The 24,305-nt window shown below is 43.8% G+C and overlaps 1 protein-coding gene across 1 annotated transcript in view; it reads right to left on the reverse strand.

Moving 5' to 3' along the window:
* Positions 1-24,305, reverse strand: part of LOC142471284 (uncharacterized) — an 85,589-nt gene that overhangs the window by 35,171 nt on the left and 26,113 nt on the right. Inside the window, exons 4-8 of the mRNA XM_075578116.1 lie at positions 16,831-16,981; positions 14,392-14,499; positions 13,217-13,312; positions 3,872-3,997; positions 1,909-2,016 (exon numbers count right to left, since the gene is read on the reverse strand). Of these exons, the coding sequence (XP_075434231.1) occupies positions 1,909-2,016; positions 3,872-3,997; positions 13,217-13,312; positions 14,392-14,499; positions 16,831-16,981 (589 nt within the window). The remainder of the gene's footprint in view (positions 1-1,908; positions 2,017-3,871; positions 3,998-13,216; positions 13,313-14,391; positions 14,500-16,830; positions 16,982-24,305) is intronic.

Genomic DNA, 24,305 nt, shown 5'->3' on the forward strand with positions numbered 1-24,305 from the left:
ACCTCCTTTCTTTGCTCAATCATATGATCCCAGTATAAAAAGGTGTTGATAAACCTGGTCTCCAGTGACAATAATAGGAAGCCAGGAGTGTGATTTCAGCAGGGGAGACACAGACAGATTTAGGAGAGCGTAGAGTGATTCTGGCTCCAGCATTTAGGATAGATTGTAGTGGAGACAGCTGAGAGGCAGGAAGGGCTGACAGCAGGAGGTTACAGTAATCGAGATGGGAGAGATTAAGGACCTGTGTCAGAGTTTTAGCAGTCGAGAAACAGAGGAGAGGTCGTATCTTTGTAATATTGCGGTGGAAAAAGCAATAGGAATTAGATACCTTTGAATTTGAGAGGAGAATGTTAGAAAGGAGTTGAGTATGATCCCTAGGCGGGGTGCTTGTGCATAGAGGTGATATTTGAACCCAAGAGATGTGATTAGGTCATCTAGAGAGAGTGTGTAAAGAGAAAAGAGGAGAGGTCCCAGGACAGAAGCCTGAGGTACCCCACAGAGAGATCGATGGAGGAGGAGGTGTTAGCAAAAGAGACACTGAAAGTACGATGGGAGAAGTAAGAGGAGATCCAGGATAGAGCTTTGTTACGAATACCAACAGTATGGAGAATGTGAAGGAGAAGAGGGTGGTCCACGGTGTCAAATGCTGCAGAGAGGTCGAGTAATATGAGTAGACCGTAATGACCTCTGTCTTTGGCAGCACAGAGAACATTAGTTATTTTAGTGAGGGCTGTTTCAGTGGAGTGAGCAGTGCGGAAGCCAGATTGTAGAGGGTCTAGGAGAGAATAGGTGTTGAGAAAATGGAGCAAGCAAGAGAACACAAGACGTTCAAGGAGCTTAGAGGCACAAGGCAGGAGAGAGACAGGACGATAGTTAGAAAGACAGGTAGGGTCAAGCTTTCTGTTTCTGAGTAATGGTATACTGTAACTGTTGCATGTTTGAAGGAGGTGGGAAAGGTACCAGAGTAGAGGGAGGAGTTAAAAATGTGTGTGAACGTAGGGATAATTTAATAACTTTAATAACACTGCATTAAAGCAGGGGGTCCCCAGAGCTGAACCGCATTCATTTCACCTCGGGGATCCTCTGCTTCTCGAGTTACAGGCCCCGGTATGGGTTGCTGGTATATCCGCCATGTTTAAATGTTCCGCGTCACAAACATTGACAATCAATGCATTTTTTGGCAAATGTTTGTTTTTATTTACATATAATGTATTTTATAGTTGTTTTAATTTTTAGGTTGCCCATTCATTGTCATTGTGGCCTACTGGGGCCTATAAATCTGGAAGCATGGGGTCCCGAGGCTGAAATAATTGAATAATGATCTTGAAGCTAGTGGCTTTTGGGATTAGGGTCAAACAGGGGAATGTAACACTGTAAATCTATGGAGCCACTGAATTTCAATGTGCTGACCATGCAGTCTGTGTGTTACTGGTGAAGATGGGTTTAATGTCCAAAGGCTGAGAAACACTTAATGACCAGCTGTCCTTGAGTGACCAAGAAATAACAGTGGTCAAAAATCTGAGATGCAAGAACAGCAGAGTCAAGAATAACCCTTAACCAGTATGGTCAAACAACTGACCCACTAACAAGCATGATGACTTCAAAGAAAGAGAATGGTGAGTGAGAATGTGTACGTGTGAGAGGTACAAGTCTTTTAGTATAAAGCAGAAGGAGATAAGATGCTTTAGAGTGATCTCCAAAGAAAAACAAAGTTCCCAAACACCTAACTCCAGCAACACTGCTTATTATTGTAACCAAGGATAATAAAGAAACAAACTTAAGGAAGAATCTGGAGTCATTCTTTTGCATCCCTACACATGAATTTCAGCTTTAATGCTTTTTCTCTGCATATAGGGGAAATATGTTCCCATACCTGCATTCTTCCCACATTTCATATACAGTACTCACCTGTGTGGGTATCTTCATGGATTTCCATCTCCTGAGCTTCCAGGTGAGTCCTTACACATGGCTCCTCTACTTGCTCAACACTTTGTACAATTTCAACTTTAACTTCACCTGTTCAAATCATATAATAAAATGTAATTGTTATGATTTTATCGAATGCATTTTCTTTCTTATGAAAATGATTTAATACATGTTCTATTTAAAGTGTTTTCGTCCTGCAAACATCTCTGTCCATTGAATTAACCTACTACAGACTAAAACTGTAATAAACATACTGACTATTTTTGCACAAAATATTTGATATATACATACAGTATATAATTTTTTTGTAAAATAAAAGGCGTGTTTGCTATATCAGCATAATTGTGTGACTCCTCTCAGGTATAAGTGGATTTAATAAAAATAATAAGAACCAAGTTTTAACTCAAGATAGACCAAATTTTTGAAACAGCAGTAAACATTTCATAGGCTTTATTGTGTACACAAGTACAGAGCGAGATGTGTTTCAATTTAATCATGGAGATACATGGTTGGTGGGAAGAAACATTTCTTGTACCATTGGTATCTCCAGAAAGACCAATAATCACATCATTCTCCATACAGCATATCTCAAGATGGTCTTTATTTTGGGCCAATGTAGTGTAGACATATGTGAGGTGTACTAATGTATACCTTGGGATGGCACTGAAGGAGTCTTTTCTGAAAATGTAGTGAAGAGGGGTGGCTATGGATAGATCTTCTATACGTCCCAGACTCCTTTACACAAGTAATGTACAATAATATCACTATAGAATGGGATCTGGTTAACGCCTCACAGGAAATATGCTATTTTGTGTATGGCATCTCAACTTAAAATTCTAAGTCAGAAATGTTAGAATAAAATCTGACCTGTGTAAAATCACTGTCAGCCTTGGTGTACTAATGAGTCCATTCTCCAGGTTACTACTTCAGAATGGAATGTGTCTAACCAAGTAACAGAAAACATTACACTGTCTTTATAAAACAATGCTACGATCGACATATCACAATATGATGAGATAAGCACTGGAAAAACAGCTAAAAGAGAGGTTACAATATTTTGGGAATGTTGGCCACATTTTAAATGAGTTGAAAGAGGAAGATACATTAATAAGATCAATATATTGGTCAAACACAATAAAAAGAATTACAACAGTAATTAGTTAATTCAAATATGATGCTAGAGTTTCATGGTTGGAAAATATCTTCGGATGCAGCCCAACTACAGAATACTTTCTTAGCATATGATCACATCCAGTGATTGTGTTATTGATTATAGTGATTTCGCGCTTTACTGTATGTCTCAAATATTAATAGGTATATACAATGTACAAGATGCTTAGGCGTGTACATTACAAGAACTCCTATTAAATGGCAACCCTTATATTTAGAGATCAGAGAAGATTATGTAGAAATGTAGTTGGTATTTAGTGTATTAACCTGGTACATACAATAGTTAGGTGCTGAAATCCCATTCCAGAAAGATAAAGTAGTATATAGTACCATATATCTATGGACCCATAGAATTTTAAATATGCAGTCTGTGTGTTACTGGTGATGATGGGTTTAATGTCCAAAGGCTCAGAAACACCTAATGAACAGCTGTCCCTGAGTGACCAAGAAATAACAGTGGTCAAATAGCTGAGATGCAAGAATCGCAGAGTCAAGAATAACCCTTAACCAGTATAGTCAAACAACTGACCCACTGACCAGCAAGATGACTTCTTAGAAAGAGAATGGTGTGAGAGTTTTAGAATAAAACAGAAGAAGATAAGATGCTTAGCAAAGCTTCAAAAACCCAACTCCTGCAAAACTGCTGATTCTTGTAACCAAAGATAACAAAGAAACAAACTTAAGGAAGAACGTGGAGTCGTACTTTTGCATTCCTATACATGAATTTCAGCTTTAATGTTTTTTCTCTGCCCAAAGGGAAAAGATAGGCTCTGACCTGTATTCTTTACACATGTCTTATACTCGCCAGTGCTGGTATCTTCATGGATTTCCTTCTCCTGAGCTTCCAGGTGACCCCTTACACACGGCTCCTCTGTTTGCTCTTCACTTGATACAATTTCACCTGTTCAAATCATTCAACGCATATTAAATTTTCTGATTTCATAGACTGTTCTTTCTTATGAAAATTATTTAATACATGTTCTATATAAAGTGTTTTAGCCCTAAATACATTTCTGTCCAACAAATTATCCTACTAGACATTAAAACTGGAATATACATAATAACTATTTTTTATAGAGATTTTACCACAAATATTTGTTATTACATATCCATTGTAATATAAAAGGTCCATATGCTATTTACAGCACATTACGGTGTCACCCCAGGTTTTAATCTAAATATATTTATCTCTGAGGTACAAGTAGGTATGATTAAAATAGTAAGAGCCGAGTTTCAAACCTTGATAGACCAAATTTTTGAAATGCGAGTCAACGTTTCATAGGCTTTATTGTGTTCACAAGAGCAGAGTGAGATGTCTTTCAATGTAATGATGGAGGTACATGGTTTGTGGGAAGGAAAATGTTCCATATCAAAGGTCTCTGCAACAGGACCCCCACAAAAAAACTCCACAGTTCCCAATACAACATATCTCATGGTGGCAAGAAACATCATCATAAGATTTCTCATTAGGCCCGGGCCTATGGCGGCAACATTTTGGGGCAGCAAAAATGTCTGTCCCCATATACATATACATTTTCCGTGCTCTCAGACCTAATGAGAATGCACTTACATGTGTCGGCTGCCTCCATGCGGCCGCCCTCCTTCTCCATCTGAACCCCAGTGTCAAATGATGCCACGGACGTCACCAAAGTGACATCACACGGTGTCTCGTTGCTATGGTAGGGTACACCACATTGGTGACGTCCGCTGCATCATTAGACGCTGCAGTTCAGAAAGAGAAGGGGAGCAGCAGCAAGGAGGCAGCCGCAACATGTAAGTACCCAGGGACGGCGGATTTTCAAGTCTGCCGCTGCTTATGCATATTATGCACACCACAGTTGTATTAACATATTTATACAAACTCATTGAGCAGTGATGTTCTCGGTCTGTTTTTGTTTATAATATGATCAAACAAGAGGGTTATGTCTAGCACACCTATAAGTGCATAATAAAGCAATATACTTGCAATTTGAGGTACCGTTGCTCCGTGGTTCAGGGAAAAAACCTGTCTAGTGTAATTTCAAGATGTATGAACAAAAAGGAGGATCCAGGGCACTACGGATTTGTAGAAAATACATTTATTCTAGGCACACACAACGTTTCGAGCTGTACAAAGCTCTTTCTCAAGTGACTGGCAAAGAAAACATCATTATTGTCCAATATATATAGTCCAAACATAAGAATTCAAGAAACCCCCATTCGTTAGCCCATGTGATTCCCATAGTCTCCTGATTGCACTTCCGGTTTACACTTAATCAGATGACATCCTAATCCTGGTTGTGTGTAGTATCTGCTTCTCCTGATAGCCTCTTGTTCCTTCTCCCATCACCCTATGGGTAGTCTGCTGCGTGTCAGGGTATGATGTTCCCTCTGGTTTCCTGATTTTTCATGACGTCACGTCCGGCGGTGAGTTCACAAACTCAGTCCTGGCACTATAGGCTTCTCCTTATGACTGCGCATGCGCAGTGGCATTTCCGTCGTCCAGACGCGTTCGTCTGTCGCTCCCGTGACGTCATCTCCGACGTTTAGTGCCCGAATGTAGTGCTGGCTTCTTCTGGCCAATGCGCATGTGCGCTACTCCGTGGGCATGAAGGGGGGTGTCATTTCAATCAGTTGTCATGCTCAGTGATGTCCTACTCGTAGGATATGTGAAGGCAGGGTATCAGCCACTTCTCAGGATGTTGTATATGCAGAATAAGTGAAATTAAAGATGCAATCATTACTAGGTCATTAAATCTTCCCACGACCTCTAAATGTAACCTAACACTATATCTGCTATAACAGCTATAAAAATGAAAAACATTGTAGGTTAGAAACTTACTGGGTAAGAAAAGGGAGGAGATCTCATTCTAGCTTAGGTACCAAACTTCTATATGCAATGAGTAAGCAGCAGCAGTATGAGAACACTGTGAATTAAAACATGATGGTTACTATGTGTTATCTGCTATCCAAAAAACTGCTCATGGATAAAAAATCATTAAGTCCTTTAGGATAAACAGTATCTGGGGTGAAAGTCCAAAAAGCCTCCTTTTGGAGTAATGCTTTATCTCTTTCAGCTCCTGAGATAGTCCTATTGACTTGATCTATTCCCATCAGTTTAAGAGATGCAACACTATGTTTAAATTCAGTACAGTGAGATATCAATGCAGTTTCTTCCTTTTTGACATTAATTTTACTCCGATGCTCTATAAAGCGAGTCTTGAGCATCCTGTTGGTCTTTCCGACATAGATTAGGCTACATGGGCATTTAATAATATATACAATGTTAATAGAAATGCATGTTATTCTGTGTTTGATTTTATATTTATATCCGCTCCTTGGATGAGAAAATTCACTGCCTGTATTCAGACTATTACAGACACTGCATCCGTAGCATTTAAAACATCCTGGCGTTAAGTAACTCATAAAATGTGTTGTTCTGTAGTATTTTTTTATCATCTGCCGTGATTAAAAGATCTTTTATACTTTCGCCTCTTGTGTAAGTGAATCATGGTTGCTCTTTACAAATGGTGCTTAGTGTATTATCCATTTCAAGTATTCCCCAAAATAATGAAAGAATAAATTTCGTTAGCAAATACACGACGGCGAGTAAGCTCATAAAAAACAGTATTCAAAGACTTTGGGGAATACTTGAAATGGATAATACACTAAGCACCATTTGTAAAGAGCAACCACGATTCACTTACACAAGAGGCGAAAGTATAAAAGATCTTTTAATCACGGCAGATGATAAAAAAATACTACAGAACAACACATTTTATGAGTAACTTAACGCCAGGATGTTTTAAATGCTACGGATGTAGTGTCTGTAATAGTCTGAATACAGGCAGTGAATTTTCTCATCCAAGGAGCGGATATAAATATAAAACCAAACACAGAATAACATGCATTTCTATTAACATTGTATATATTATTAAATGCCCATGTGGCCTAATCTATGTCGGAAAGACCAACAGGATGCTCAAGACTCGCTTTATAGTGCATCGGAGTAAAATTAATGCCAAAAAGGAAGAAACTGCACTGATATCTCACTGTACTGAATTTAAACATAGTGTTGCATCTCTTAAACTGATGGGAAAGGATCAAGTCAATAGGACTATCTCAGGAGCTGAAAGAGATAAAGCATTACTCCAAAAGGAGGCTTTTTGGACTTTCACCCTAGATACTGTTTATCCTAAAGGACTTAATGATTTTTTATCCATGAGCAGTGTTTTGGATAGCAGATAACACATATTAACCATCATGTTTTAATTCACAGTGTTCTCATACTGCTGCTGCTGCTGCTTACTCATTGCATATAGAAGTTTGGTACCTAAGCTAGAATGAGAACTCCTCCCTTTTCTTACCCAGTAAGTTTGAAACCTACAATGTTTTTAATTTTTATAGCTGTTATAGCAGATATAGGGGCCTATGCAGAGAGCAGCGCTAAAGTAAATCTCGCCACTTTTTTGAGAAATTCGCGCAGAAAACAGCAGAAAATGGCGAGTTACGAAAAACGCGCCATTTTTTTTTCTATTTGTAAATCTCGCCGCGCGGCTGGCGAGAACCTACATCTCGCCAGTTTTAAAAATATCCTAATTCAGAAAGGCGCGAACGGCATCTAGCGTATTGGCGCGATTTTCTACAATTTGCTCCGCCAACAAAAGTTGGCAAGAAGCTGGAGCTCGCCGGCTATAGGAAAGGGAAAAAAAATGCGCAATTTTTTTTTTACACATTTCAGCATCGCGCATCTCTCCATTTTAAACTCGCCACACGCATTCATGCTATAAATTGCAGATTTCGCACATTTCTGCATATGGAGAATAAAACTCTCCAAAAAAGCTACTTTTTATTACCCTCGCCAATTTTTAAATTCGCTGCTCTCTGCATAGGCCCCATAGTGTTAGGTTACATTTAGAGGTCGTGGGAAGATTTAATGACCTAGTAATGATTGCATCTTTCATTTCACTTATTCTGCATATACAACATCCTGAGAAGTGGCTGATACCCTGCCTTCACATATCCTACGAGTAGGACATCACTGAGCATGACAACTGATTGAATTGACACCCCCCTTCATGCCCACAGAGTAGCGCACATGTGCTTTGGCCAGAAGAAGCCAGCACTACATTCGGGCACTAAACGTCGGAGATGACGTCACGGGAGCGACAGACGAACGCGTCTGGACGACGGAAATGCCACTGAGCATGCGCAGTCGTAAGGAGAAGCCTATAGTGCCAGGACTGAGTTTGTGAACTCACCGCCGGATGTGACGTCACGGAAGTAACGTCATGAAGAATCAGGAAACCAGAGGGAACATCTTACGCTGACACGCAGCAGACTACCCATAGGGTGATGGGAGAAGGAACAAGAGCCTATCAGGAGAAGCAGATACTACACACCCAGGATTAGGGTGTCATCTGATTAAGTGTACTGTAAACCGGAAGTGCAATCAGGAGACTAAGGGAGTCACATGGGGTAACAAAGGGGGGTTTCTTGAATTAATCACTTATGTTTGGACTATATATATTGGACAATAATGATGTTTTCTTTGTCAGTCACTTGAGAAAGAGCTTTGTACAGCTACAGTAGAAACGTTGTGTGTGCCTAGAATAAATTTATTTTCTACAAATCCGTAGTGCCCTGGATCCTCCTATTATTTGTTCATTTGTTTATGATATCCCATGATGGTCCTCATTTTTTTTAGCCGGTGCATTATGGACAAATGTGAATTGTACACTCATCTACTTTGGACTGGGACTAAATAAGTATTTTGTGAAAATATAGGGATAGCTATGGACAGATCTTCTCTATGCCAAAAACTCCTTCACAACACCCTCGACAATTACATGACTAGAGGCTGGGATATGGTGGACACCTGACAGGGAATAGCTACCTTGTGAATGCCATCACAACTTAAAATTTTAAGTGAAAAATTTTAGAGAAAAAAAAAAAATCACTTGAGAAAGTAGATATGGGTGAATGTGCGTAAATTCGAGCCACAAATACTTTGCGGATTTTTAAAGAAGATTAGATTTTGCAGACGGATATTCGCATGTGGTCTGGTCAGTAAAAAATGTGGGAAAATGCTGCTGAAACCGCTGTTTTCCATAAGCACGAATGTCATAATATGAATGTGTAGATATTTGATTTTTAATGTTTATGTATTTGATTCGCCAAGAAGTTTCTAGACCCTGGAATATGGGTTGGAGAGGAGAGAGAGGGACAAAGGGACAGAGGGAGAGTGAGAGTAGGAGAGACTTATTTTATTTAAGTCCCAAGTGCTATATATATCCCATTAAACCAACCTTTAAACAACACTTAACCACACCTTAGATATATGCCAACAGGATACACAAAGTACATGGTAATGACTCTTATTAACATAAATTCCAGGAATCTTTTTTGATCACATGTATTGTTTGAGGGGATATATATATATATATATATATACACAGTGTTCGACAAACCTATACATTTGCACGCCCCGGACGAGTGGATTTAACATCGTGGCGAGCTCCTATTGGCCCAAGCAGCACACGTGTGGTACTAGGTGGCGAGTAGATTTTTTTGTTCGGCTAGTAGATTTTTTGGTGATTTGTCAATATATATATATATATATATATATATATATATATATATATATATATATACACACACACACAGCACAACCCTGTTATAGCACGATCTGAGGGTGGCTTCTGATTTTTGGCTTTTATTTATATTCAATCTTTATTGCTAACGGACACACACGGAGAGACACACACATATACACATACACACACAGACAATTCATTTGTGTAGTTATGGCTTTTAGGTGGAACAGTTATTATGATCTGTGGGGATTGGGACTTGATTTTCCTTTTTTGGTTACAAAAGATTTGCGTGCGGTAAACAGGGAGTGACAAGAAGTCAGATGTTCATCAACAGCAAAGAACAAACACAGAGAGAAACAAACAGAAAAATACATCAGATCTCAATGTTTTAAACTTTATGGCTTTCTTTGAAGTCAGTGATAAAAAATAGCAGGGGGCTCATTCCTATTATTGTGTGAAGACTTTTCTTCTATGTGTAGCCCTTTTTCTGACACTCTAAAGAGGCTACGGGTACTGCACACAACCTGTGGCTCCAGGAGATCTGAGCCTCCGCTAGTTGGGAGCCTGGGGTAACACTTATCTAGTGCAGCGCCTCCACTTACCCAGGATCCCCATCATGTAAGATTCCCCTGGGCAAGAACCATAACCACACATATGATTGCAATCAGATTTACTGTATGCATAAAACCTTAGCACTCTATCAATGGCATAAATACATAACATATAACACTTATACTATACGCTTATTCACTATACACTAAGTAGAGACAGTAGGGGAACCCCTGCTACAGCCTAAATGAAGTGGTATTATGAACGGTGCTTTGGGTATAAACTGTAGTGGATGAAGGAGAGAAAGGACCCAATTTAGCACTCGAGTTCACACTCTGTGGTGTTCACCACAGAGTGTGAACTCGAGTGCTAAATTGGGTCCTTTCTCTCCTTCATTCACTATACACTAACACAGCTAACTGGTAATGTCTTTTATAACGTTAGTGGTTCCGCCACGCTCCTACGGAGTATTGTCCTTATAATAGTAGTGGCTCAGCCACGCTCCTAATGAGTATGTCTCTGTTCCGTCACCGCGTGCCCCACACACCGTGTCCTTGTACTAATAGAAACGGTTGCTCTGTGTACTTAGGCCTTTGGCCACTTCACTAGTGTCCCCAAAGAGTTACGCCTAAGGCGGGATCAGCGCCTGTTGACCGATGTTGGTGCACTTGATGTAAATACGGCGGTGACCGGTAAACAGCTTCGAAAAGGATCCGTCGATCCAACGCTTTACTCCCAGACGTCACGGTGTTCAGCCGTCTGGTCCCAGATGGCTACAGCAGCCGCAACTCTGTACCTTGTCGCTAGCTGTTACGCAGTAAGGGGAATACTCTCTACCACTATGGGGCGTCCCTGCAGCACAGCACCCTACTGTGACTCAGGGGATACTCCTAGGGGCCTGCGGGGATAGCTGTCCTATGCAGGTGGGTCACGGACCCCCTGCACTTACACTACCTCCTCCATCACCTTCCGGATCTACTCTGACTAGCGTGGTCTCTCCCCCACGCTTCCCTTTCCTCCTCCCGTAATCCTAGCCTTCTGATTGGCTCCTGACGTCAGGTGACCGCTCTAGAGCTCATGGGAGTTGTAGTTCCTCAACGGAGCCTTTCCCTTACAGGCCCGTCGTTCGCGCGCTTAAATTGCGCATGCGCGACCTTTCCACTCTATCAGTGCCCTCTGCAAGGTTGCACAACAACATGGCGGCGCCCTGTACTAATGTGCCGCGGCGGAACCTGCCACACTCCCTTCGAGCACACATATGAGGTTCCTAACACACCCTTACATATGCTATATTCAAACATTATACTGAGGGCAGAACAACACCTTTCTTCAAACACAAAAATGACCATTTTGCACTGTATAATGATACTATGTATAAATCAGTCCACCCTCAACAGATGCTTCTCCTTCTGGAATAGCATTTGAACACTTGGGGGTGACACATCTTTAAGCCAACACGACTGCGTATCAAGGCAAATAATGGAATTCTGGGGGCAAACATGCTCACACACAAACAAACACAAACACACACACGCACACCCCTGGCTGCTCCTGCTTCTCTCGTTACCTTGCATGCAGAGTACACTCCAAGTTTCTCCAGTTTCTTTGCCCGGGGAGCTGAGCGCAGCTGCCCTTTCTTGGCAGCAATCCTTATCGGTGCAGCCTCAGCTCCTTCCCCGGCCTGGCTTTCAGCTCCCCGGGCCTGTTTGCAGGCGGTTGAGCCCACCATGGCCGGCGATACTTGCACTGCCACACTCCCTGCACCGGATGCACACACCACCGCTGCTGCCTCCTCCTGCAGCTACCTCCGACATCGCAGCAGCAGCCCGGACCAGGCCAGGGGAGGAGACCCCCTTCCCTGCTACAGTGCACAGATCCGTGAGCAAGATGATGAGATCTACAACCGCACCATCAGCAGGGAGGCAGGAGCAACACATCACTGCCTCTACATACAGACATACACGTGCCGCTTTGACACCGGGTTCAGTGACAGCTGGGAGAGTTATCCCAGCTCTTCCCTCCGGCGGAAGCGGAACCCCTGATCGTGGCGGCCATTTTTGTTCGTCGCGATCCCAGTTATAACGCGGTCTCATGTAGACCCAGAGCACTGCGTTATAACGGGGTTCAGCTGTGTGTGTGCGTATATATATATATATATATATATATATATATATATATATATATATATATATTAACTGTAAATATTACTGTATGTTCATTTGCATGTCATAAATAGGTCTGCAACCCTGTCTTTCCCCATTATCGCCCAGCACACAGCACTTCCACTGCAGCAAGGGATTCTGGGAAATGACATGCAAATATAATATATTATATATATATATCACTTGGGACATTAGTAAAATAGCAAGGAAGACAGGGGGCGCAGCAGGAAAAGTTTTTGCACTCCCCTGCTATAGACCCTTCAGATTTCCATGCGAATAGCTGAGATGCAAGAACAACTGATTCAAGAGTAACCTTTAACCTGCATGGTCAAACAACTGACCCACTGACCAGAAAGATGACTTCTAAGAAAGAGAAAGGTGGGCGGGAATTTGTTTGTGTATGTGTGAGAGGTTAAAGTGTTTTACTATAAAGCAGCAAGAGATTCAGTGATTTAGGCCGCGGCCATAGTGGAAGCATGCACACACACACACGGGTTGGGGTGGCGTCACGATCGCCTCAAGCACAAGAGATTTCTGTCCTGCAAGCAGAGGCGACGGGAGGTGTGTTGGGGGTCGGGACGTCACGGGGCTGGTTCGCCCTCATTGGCAAATCGCTCATGTGACCTGGCCGCCGTGTGGCAAATTCAAGCAAGGTTGACGCGCGAAGCCCTAGTCGCCTTGCACTATACACATTCACATTGGCGTCCTAGTGTTTGCTTTCGGCGCGAGCACCGTTGTTCGCGCTGTCTCCTACACTATGGACGCAGCCTTAGAGATATCAGCAGGGGGAATATGTTCCGTGACTGGCATTCTTCTCACACATCATATACTCACCTGAGCTGGAATCTTCATGGCATTCGTTCTCCTGAGCTTCAAGGTGGCTCCTTACACACAGGTCCTCTATTTCCTCACCACTTGATACAATTTCACCTGTTCAAATCATTCAAAAACAAATGACATTTTTTTATTTCATAGACAGCTTGCTCTTTCGTATGAAAATTATTTAATACATGTACAATATAAAGTGTTTTAGCCCTAAAAACATAGCTCTCAATTAAATCAACTTACTAGAGACTAAGGGGCCTATGCAGAGAGCTGCGAATTTTCGAAATTCGCCATTTTTTGGAGATAATCGCGCAGAAAACAGCAGAAAATGGAGATTTCCGAAAAACGCGCCAATTTTTCTTTTCTATTTGTAAAACTCGCCTCGCGGCTGGCGAGAACCGCAATCTCGCCAGTTTAAAAAATATCCGTATGCAGAGAGGCGCGAACGGCATCTAGCGGCTGTTCGCGCCAATAAAATGGCGCGATTGTCTCCGTTTTGCCTCGCCAAAAAAAACTGCCGCTCGCGGCCATTGCAAAGGGGAAAAAAAAGGCGCGATTTTGTTTTAACACATTTCTGAAGCGCGCATCTCGCCAATTTAAACTCGCCAGACGCATCCATGTTAAACATAGCAGAATTCGCACTTTTCTGCATATGGAGATTAAAACTCTCCAAAAAAGCTCCTTTTTATTAAATTCGCCAATTTTAAAATTCGCTGCTCTCTGCATGAGGCCCTAATACTGGAATATAAATACTGACTATTTTTAAATATTTGTTTACCCATAAATTTAATATTACATATCCATCATGATATAAAACATGTATTTGCTATATCCGCATAATAAGGTATGACCCCAGGATTTAACCTTCTCTGAATCTTGTTTCCAATTCATGATACAAGTTTACATTAAATATTTCCACTTAAAAACTCAACTCTTGTATAGTAAATTGTCTACTGAGCCCTTAATTCCAAAAATAAGTTTGATAAAAAGTTATGTAAACTGAGTGACGTCTCCCATTTTCAAACAAAGAAACATTATTTAGAAAGATGTACAGTAGGATGTTCTCATTTGATTTACATTAACCCTGGTGTTTTAAAAATATTAATACAGTATGTATGAAACAATTCTGAAATTCTAATTCTGATCCATGTTCCATCTAGACTATCATCATGTATATTACTCACGTGCACTTGTGTCTGGATAAATTTCCACCTGTTGAATGTCCTTTTCACCTGTCTCATCCTCTCCTTGCTCACTAATTGATACAGTATCTAGCTTTTCATTATGGAATCCTGTTAATTCCAATGGGAGAATAAATGGGTTTGTACACCACACACAGTTTTAAAGTTATTTGAAACATATATATATATTTTAAGCATGTCTACCACGGCAAAATTCTATTTAGGATTACACAGCCATTCTAGGTCACTTAAAGAGGGACTCAACAATGTTCTCTGCCGTTCACCTTAGGACCTTGTGTTCTGTTGCTGACATAAAGCTCAAGAGGAATACCTTATTTATCACTATACATTTATCACTAAATATAATCAGGCTGCACCAGATATACAATACAGTCCAGGGATGAAATGATGCTCCGTCTGTTTATGTTACCTATGAAGTCTTTCCAAATAATCATCACATAATGTCCAGAATGCCTTCAATAGTCCACATAAACAATCCAGATATTGTATGGTTGGGAGGATTAGCACCAAGGGCGCCCACCACAGCATGTGGCGCAATATATAGACCTCACCTCTGAATATTTTAATGAATGATGTATGAGGGGGGTAACATTCACGAAAGCCACAGCCTGTTACCTTATATTTGAAGCCGTCTCAGTGGATCTGGCAATTCCTGATTGCGTGCAAAATCCATTGAAAAAGGATGTCTAAATGATGTCTGTGTAGAACGGAGCACAACCGCAACAGGACAAGAACAAAAGGATCATAACATGGTAACTCCAATAAAAATAGTATTTATTTAGCTCACATAAGCAATCAACAGGTTAAAAAACTCCACCTACACGTTTTGCGCTTCTGCGCTTTATCACCTTGATTATACTTGATAGTTTTTTTTAACCTGTACAGTGCTTATGTGAGCTAAATAAATACATAAATACTATTTTTATGGGAGTTACCCTGTCATGATCCTTTTGTTCCTGTCCTGTTGCGGTTGTGCTCCGTTCTACACAGACATTGTTTGCACCAGAAAATAGGTACAGTTGGCTTTTGTGAGGATCGGACAGAGGCTCCGCCCCCATCAAGCTGTGGTCGCCTGATTGGCTCCTGCCTGCTGTGTAGCCGTGCGCCTGATTGGATGACCCTACTATTTAGGCTGAGCCTCTTCCACCAGGAAGTTGGCTGAGCATACATCTTGTGACGTGTGCCAGTCATATTCACTTTGCCTCACCTTGTCCTGCATTGCCTTGTTCCCGTCTACTATCCTGCTTTCTCCAATCCTCGACCTTAGCTTCCATACAACTACACTGCTCTCCAACCCTCGGTCTTCCTTCAACTATCCTACATTCTCCTACGCACGACTACGAACATGTACACCTGACGCGATCTCGCGTCTTTAGGTCAGTGTTTTCTACTCCCCACCTCGGCCTCGTGGACCTGTCCGGTTTGCGGCAAGCATCCGTTACAGCTTTCCGCCAAACCCAATGGATGCTACAAGTTTGGCGGCACTAGGTGTATGACATGTGCCTACATTACAAATTAAAGCAAGAAGTCCCAGTTGAAAGTTACTGGGGAAGTAATCCTCATAAAACAATTTATAACTTGTAATATGACACGTGATCTATACTGTATGTTGACCTGCACATTTGGGTTTCAATATGTGGGGTGTATAAAGAGGATCCTGTAGCATAAAAGCCATATTGGGGGCGGTGGGTCTAAACACTTTTATAATGTTCATAATATTAATAAGGTCGTTTCCGTGATAGGATTGGTACTGATTGGGCCAGGATTGGGATAGGCTTTTGCAGTTACGTAAGCAAGAGACCTACTGGATCCGTAAGCAAATATTTGGTCATGTCTGTCTCGCTGCGACCAAGTCGAAACACGTATGATTAAACAAGGTGAACAGTCTCACACTTCCAGAGTCCTCCTGAGACACACTTCTGGGTATACCAACCGCGTGGAGTAGTACGTCACTGCTTCAGTAGACAGAACGCTGCTCATGTTCGGCGGTGCAGCAGCTGGCTACAGTGGTGCTGGAGGCGTCTGAGTAGGAAAGAGCTTGCTTTCGCCGGACGGGCAAAGCCGTCATCAATATTGAAGAACGGATGGGAGGAAGGTCAGAGTGGGACAATGACTGTATCAGCTGAGATACGATTTTACCCATGTACTTGGCGATAATATATTTATTATTTGGCTAGTGCATTCTGTATTGGTGCCGATTTTGTGCCGTGTCTGTGCTCTTTTGTTGATTTTTCTGAGGTTTCTATTGGAGGAGAAGTGGTCATATCTATAAGAGCTGTGACATTGGCATTTTGGTATACCTTTTTACTTGTGTATTGGACATTTTTCTATACGGTATATAACTTTTGGTATTGTGACAAGCAATACAATCACTGCCCATTTAGGTCAATCATAGTTTTGTCCAAGAAAACCTTGCGCTACCTGAGCTCCTGTTTATAGGGATTTCCAAAGTATTGAGCTTCTTGGGATTCTCCATCATCATCACGTCCTTGTAAAGCCCCTTGTGTCCTTCTAGATATTCCCACTCCTCAACAGAGAAATAGACTGCAACATCATCACATTTTATAGGTACCTGAAACACAAAGAATCCCATTCAGTGTTCAAATAGAGCAATTGATTCTGTAAGACTCTTATTTATACAGAGACAGGGGATAAACGATAATGTTACTGAGAACATGCAGTGAAACACAGAGAGAAGACAAAATAATGCAGGGGAGCAGCCTACATGTAAAGAAGCCCTTATTTAAAGTGGCCCTTTTTAAGTGGCAAGCAGTGTGGAGTTTAAAAGGGAGTCCAACAGAAGTGGAACAAGTGAACAACAGAACACCTACCGGCTCTGGATACTGAATTCGAACTGTGCTGGAAAGGATGACATTTTCTATCCAGACTGCACACCTCAACACTAAACTATTGCTGCCATGCCGCCTCTACTATTTATATTTGCTGTGACCATACTTCTTTTCAAACTACACATTTCTTTCTACCAGCCTCATTATGTGAAAGGAATCGGGGAACACGTCCTTTGCAATGTGTTCCTTCCTTACCTGTCGCCACACAGACCTGTGCACGCGCAGCTCTTCTAGGCTGCCACGGAGCTCAGCTCTGCTCCCTCGGATGCGCCGCGCTTCTCTCGCACACGGCGCACTCACGTGATGCCGTGCACCGCTCCCCAGCTGCATGACAAGATTGTCTTATTCCCACTGGTCTCCTACAGCCTATCCTGGTCTCTGCAGAGGCCGCGCCTCTGCTCCGCCTCCTTGAGATTTGTTCCTGTTCCTGATATATACCCTGCTCTCAATTTCTAGCTTTGCTGAGCATAACTAGTTGTAGCCTTGTGCTCCTGCGGTTGTTGTGCCTTGCTCTTGTCTCGTCTCTTTCACAGTTTGGATTACTCGTGTACCGATCTGGCTTGACTTTTGAACCCCTCTGGATATCGACCCTGGCTTACCTTCAACTCTGTGTACTTCTCCAACCCAGACCACGGCTATATGGACTTCTACGATTCTGACCTCTCCAACCCCAGACCACGGCTTAACAGACTTGGACAATTCTGACCTCTGCATCCCAATACCTTAGCAAGTATCAGCACTAACCCGGTCTCTCCAACCCAGACCCGGCTACATTGACAATCCGCTTGCCAGGTGTTACGCCGGTGCTGCCCGCAGACCAGACTCGTCCCTTATACTGAGGTGGGGACGTACATGTGCACGCACCCGCAGCAGAAGGAGCGTGTCCGGAGTGTGGTGTTTTGGCGTTGCCAGGCTAGGTGTGAAAAGGTGTAGCAATACTTGCCGGTACCGGTACAGAAGAGACAAAGTCGTTGCCGTTAGCCAAGGTCAGGGAGAGAGAGAGATCCGGGAGGTCGAGGGATGATAGAAGCTGCAAGGTCAAGAGGGAGCCGGGGTCCAGAGCCAGATAGGAACGTCCGCCAAGCTGGGTCGCAACCTGAATACACGAAGACAAAGGGAGAGCCAGAATAGACATCGGTAGCAGAGACTATGTCGAGCGATGTGAGAGAGGTAGGACAGGTATTAAAGTACTGTGGCTGACCAATGGGTAGCGGAGGCAGGCCTGGAGGAGCCTTAGGAGCTTTCCAGGATTGGTCCCCATAATAGGCCGCCAGGTGGTAAGGTCTAGGGTTAACTGGTAACCAGCATGTGGGGCGTGGCTTCACTGCAAGAGCAGTGAATAAATTAACTTGTGCCGGCACGCGCTCCGTAACGGGAGGTGATGCGCGCGCAGGGGCAATGGCAGGCGCCCGAGCACCAGCCGCACGCGGAGCAGCGGCAGCCCGACGGAGAGGACGGGGAAGCCCCCTCACCACGGGGGTGGGAGCGGCGAGGACGGAGCCGCACAGCAGTGGGAGCAGAAAGAGGGGAGGTCACGATGCGACCGTCATGACCCAGAGTCCTCACAGTACCCCCCCTTCAGGGTCGGCCTCAGGACGATCCTTCCATGGTTTGAATGGAAACTTTTTCCGGAAGCGTTTAAGAAGTCCTGGTGCGTGAATGACGTTAAGAGGTACCCAAGACCTTTCCTCGGGTCCGAAGCCCTTCTAATGGACCAAGAAATGGACTTTACCTCTGGAGAGACGGGAACCTAGTATGGTTTGGACCTCGTACTCTTTGTTGCCCTGTATGATCACTGGATCAGGTTTAAGAGTGTGGTCCGGGAATAGAGGACTAGAGATGAACGGTTTGAGAAGTGATGTATGAAAAACATTAGGAATTCTCATGCTTGGGGGTAGTTGAAGGCGGAAGGCCACCAGGTTAACCTGCTCCACGATAGAAAATGGCCCCAGAAACCTAGGAGCCAATTTGGGGGAAGGGGTTTTGAGGCGGATATTTCTAGTAGACAACCAAACCTTGTCCCCTGGTTTGAAGTTGGGTGCAGGTCGGCGACGGCGGTCAGCCTGGACTTTAGAAGACAGGGAGGTCCTTTGAAGTGCAGATTGAATTCTAGCCCAAAAGTCCTGTAGGAGGGAGATGTGTTCATCCACAGCTGGAACTCCAGAGGAGATCTTGGAAATAGGTAGGCAAGCCAGGTGAAAGTCGTAATTAATAAAGAAAGATGTCTCACCAGTGGATTAATTCCTGGAGGAATTAAAGGCATACTCAGCCCAGGAAAGTAATTCTGCCCAGTCATCCTGGGAGTCAGAGCCGAAGCACCTTAAATACTTCTCGAGAGATTGATTGACCCTCTCGGTCTGTCCATTAGATTGAGGGTGATAACCGAAGAGAAGGAGGAAGCAATGCCCAGTCTTCTGGTGAAGGTCCTCCAGAATCTGGAAACAAATTGAGAGCCACGATCCGATATGATGGACGTGGGTATGCCATGGATCCGGAAAATGTCTTAGGAGAAAATATCGGCTAGGGCGGGTGAGGAGGGTTATCCTTTGAGAGAATAAAATGTGCCATCTTGGAAAACCGATCCACCACTACTAGAATGGTGTTCATGCCATTCGACCTAGGCAATTTCACAATAAAGTCCATGGATATGTGGGACCAGGGGCACTTCGGGATGGATAAGGGCAAAAGAAGACCATGGGGTCTCTGGCGAGGGATCTTATTGCGTGCACATACCGGACAAGCCCGGGTAAATTCAAGGATGGATTTGGCCATATTGGGCCACCAAAAGGTGCGACGGATGAGATCCAAAGTCTTCTTGTAGCCTGGGTGTCCTGCCGAATGGAAAGCATGCCCCCATTCCAGAATCTCCGGAATAAAGGTGTCCTTCGGGATCTCAAGATCGCTAGGAAGGTGACTTTGAGACTTCATGATCTTCTCAAGATTCTTGAAGGTAGCGACCGCGAGGATCTTTTGTTTGGGAAGGATAGACTCTGTAGTCTTCTCCGGTCTCTCATCAGAATAATATTGTCTAGAAAGAGCATCCGCCTTGACGTTCTTAGTGCCGGGAATGAAAGACAAAATAAAATTAAACCTGGAGAAAAATAACGATCAGCGGGCTTGGCGGGACCTAAGCGGCGGGCATTCTCGATGTATAAACGATTTTTGTGGTCCGTGAGAATAGTGAACGGCTCTTTTGACCCCTACAGCAGATGCCTCCATTCCTGAAGAGCCAACTTGACGGCCAAAAGTTCTCTATTGCCCACATCATAGTTCCTCTCAGCTGGGGAAAACTTCTTTGAGAAAAAACCGCAAGGGTGAAGTTTACCCTGGGGAGAAAATCTTTGGGATAGGACAGCGCCGGTCCTGCAGTCCGAAGCATCTACCTCTAGGGTGAAAGAAAAATTGGTGTCCGGGTGTTGAAGGATGGGAGCTGAGACAAATGCTTGTTTCAGTGTTTCAAAAGTTGTGACTGCCTCAGGAGACCAAGACGAAGGATCAGCTCCTTTTTGGGTCAGTGCCGTGATCGGGGCGATGATGGTGGAGAAGTTACGAATAAACTTCCGGTAATAATTGGAAAAGCCTAGGAACCGCTGAATAGACTTGAGGGAGTCGGGTTGCGGCCAATCTATTACGGCTTTAAGTTTCTCAGGGTCAATGGCCAATCCCATGTTGGAAATAATATACCCAAGAAAAGAGGTGGAAGACTGGTAAAAGAAACATTTCTCCATCTTGGCAAACAATCGGTTCTCTCGGAGGCGGGAGAGTACAAACTTGGTATGGATGATATGATCCTGTAGATTCTTGGAAAAAATAAGGATGTCATCCAGATAAACAATTACAAAAAGATTAAGGACATCCCGAAAGATGTCGTTGATAAAGTCCTGAAAAACCGCGGGAGCGTTGCATAAGCCGAAGGGCATCACGAGATACTCGTAGTGGCCGCTACGGGTGTTGAAGGCGGTCTTCCATTCGTCGACCTCCCAGATGCGAATAAGGTTATACGCCCTGCGAAGGTCAAGCTTGGAGAACAGGTTAGCACCTTGAAGTCTGTCGAATAGTTTAGAGATGAGAGGAAGTGGGTAACGGTTCTTCACCGTGATGCGGTTCAGTCCCCGGTAGTCTATACACGATCTGAGAGTACCGTCCCTTTTCTTAACGAAAAAGAATCCAGCTCCCGCGGGCGAATTGGAGTGCCGTATAAAGCCCTGCTTTAGGTTCTCATGGATATATTCGTTCATGGCATCCGTCTCAGGTAGAGAGAGTGGGTAAGATTTGGGCAGCAGCAGCCTGACGGAGAGGACGGGGAAGCCCCCTCACCACGGGGGTCGGGTTGGAGCGGCGCGGACGGAGACGCACAGCAGTGGGAGCAGAAAGAGGTGAGGGGAGGTCACGCTGCGACCATCGTGACCCCAGAGTCCTCACACCAGACACGCTTCCGCTGCTGTGGGTGCGTGGTTCTATACTTCCCCACCTCAGTACCGGGGTCCTGTCTTGCACGTGAGTAGCGCAAGCGTTACAGTATGCTCAGCTCAACGAACATGGACCCCCCTGTGGTGGGCCAAGCCCTGTCTTCTATCTCTGAGCATTTCCAATACTTCGACAATCAGACTGCTTCCCTGACTCAAAGTCTGGCAACGGTATCTCTCAACCAATCTCAATCCAGAATGGTTAGGCCTACTACTCTGTCTGTTTCTTCCCCTGAAGCCTCATTCTCTCTCGAGCCACGTCTCCCCACTCCCAGTCGCTATGTGGGAGATCTCCATGGATACCGAGGTTTCCTCAACCAATGTGACATACAGTTCGAGTTAACCCCTTTCGCTTCTGTTCTGACAGATCTAAGGTGGCGTATATTATCACTCTATTAACCGAAGACGCCTTGGCATGGGCATACCCCATTTGGGAGCTGAGACTGGAGCTTATCCAAGACTTCCCACGCTTCAAGAAGGAATTTAAGGAGGTCTTTGACACCACTGGCCGTAAGATTACTGCTGCTTCTTCAATGTTCCACATTTCACAGGGTCACAGATCGGTTGCAAGATACGCTCTGGAATTTCGGACCATTGCGGCAGAGACGGGCTGGAACGATGAGGTGTTATCTGCAGCCTTCTGGCAAGGTCTCTCGAGACATTAAAGAATGAATTAGCTGCTCAAGAAAGACACACAGTGCTCGAGGATCTTATTGCCGTATGTATTAGGGTGGATCAACGCCTTCAGGAAAGGAGGCTTGAACGCTATCACTCACGTTCTCTCACACCAATTGCTCCTATCCCCAATCTGTCTCCTCCCATTTTCTAAAGCTCGAGGCTCCAGAATCAATGCAGTTAGGAAGTCACCAGCTCTCCCCTTCAGAGAAACAACGTCGGAGAACTGAAGGATTATGTCTCTACTGCGGACTGTCGGTCACCTGGTGCTTCACTGTCCCACGAAGCAGGGAAACGCCAACACCCAATGAGGTGTGAGGGGATCCTTGGGTACCATTTTTTCTTCCCCTCCTATTAAGAGACCCCTACCAGGGTCATGCAGTCAATCTTCCATGAGGGTCCTGGCTTCCTAGTTCCTGCCTCTGCCTTCATCGATTCTGGGGGAAATTTTATGGATCAAGATTTCGCTACTAAACATAAGGATTCCTCTGGTCAAAAAGTCAGTACCGGTGGGTCTAGAGGCTATCGACGGACGTCCTCTCCAGCCAGCCTTCATTTCATTAGAAACTCCTACTCTTACTCTCTCCACTATGGATGGTCACAAGGAAGAGAACTCACTGGATGTTATCCATTCACCCTCTGTACAGATAATTCTGGGCCTCCCTTGGCTTCAACAACAAAATCCACTTCTAGACTGGACTGACAAGAAACCTATACAATGAGGTGTTGCCTCTGAAGGTGCTCCTGTATCCTCGGTACAACTTATCGCTGGTGTAGAGACCAGTACTCCTGCCAAACCTATGCTTCCTGAAGTATATGCAGATTTCATTGATGTTTTTGATAAGGTTCGTTCAGAAATCCTTCATCATCACCTTCCTTATGATTGTCCCATCGATCTTCTGCCCGGTGCCAACCTTCTTAAAGGTAGATCTTAGCCTTAGTCTCAGGAAGAGACAATGGATATGTCTGAGTATATTTAGGAGAATTTAAAGAGAGGGTTCATTAGAACGTCGTCCTCCTCTTTTTTGTTAAGAAGAAAGATGGTTCACTCCGCCCATGCATAGACTGTAGGGGTCTTAACAAAAGAACCCTGAAGAATTGTTACCCCTTGCTTCTCATTTCAGAATAGTTTGATCGTCTTGAAGGTTCTTCCATTTTTTCTAAACTCGATCTTCGTGGGGTCTATAATCTCATACGCATTCGAAAAGGGGACGAATGGAAAATGGCCTTCAATACGTGAGATAGCCATTACGAATATTTGGTCATGCCTTTCGGATTCTGTAATGCCCCAGCTGTCTTTCAAGAATTCGTGAATTATATTTTTCGGGATGTCCTCAAAATTTTTGTAATTGTCTACCTTGATGATATTCTTATTTTTTCTAAATCTATATCCGAACATATCCAGCACACCAAGCTAGTTCTCTCCCGTCTACGTGAGAATCATCTCTATGCCAAGATGGAGAAATGTATTTTTCAAACGTCCACTTCTTTCTTGGGATACATTATCTCTAATAAAGGCTTCTCCATGGATCCTGATAAACTCAAGGCAGTCGTAGATTGGCCCCAGCCCACTTCTCTTAAGGCGATTCAGAGGTTTCTTGGCTTAGCCAATTATTAGTGTAAATGTATCCGTAATTTTTCTGCCACAGTGGCTCCCATCACCGCCCTGACGAAGAAAGATGCGGACACTTCTTCCTGGTCACCTGGAGCATGCCAGGCCTTTGAAACCCTTAAGAAAGCGTTCGTCTCTGCTCCCATCTTACTCCATCCGGACCCTAAACTTCCATTCACTTTGGAAGTAGACGCCTCAGATATTGGAGCAGGAGACGTACTCTCACAGAGACTGTCCCCCCAGGATAGGCTACATCCCTGCAGGTTTTTCCTCAAAGAAATTCTCCCCGCGGAG

Source organism: Ascaphus truei, chromosome 20 (genome assembly GCF_040206685.1).
Source record: "Ascaphus truei isolate aAscTru1 chromosome 20, aAscTru1.hap1, whole genome shotgun sequence".
NCBI classification, from domain to species: Eukaryota; Metazoa; Chordata; class Amphibia; order Anura; family Ascaphidae; genus Ascaphus; species Ascaphus truei.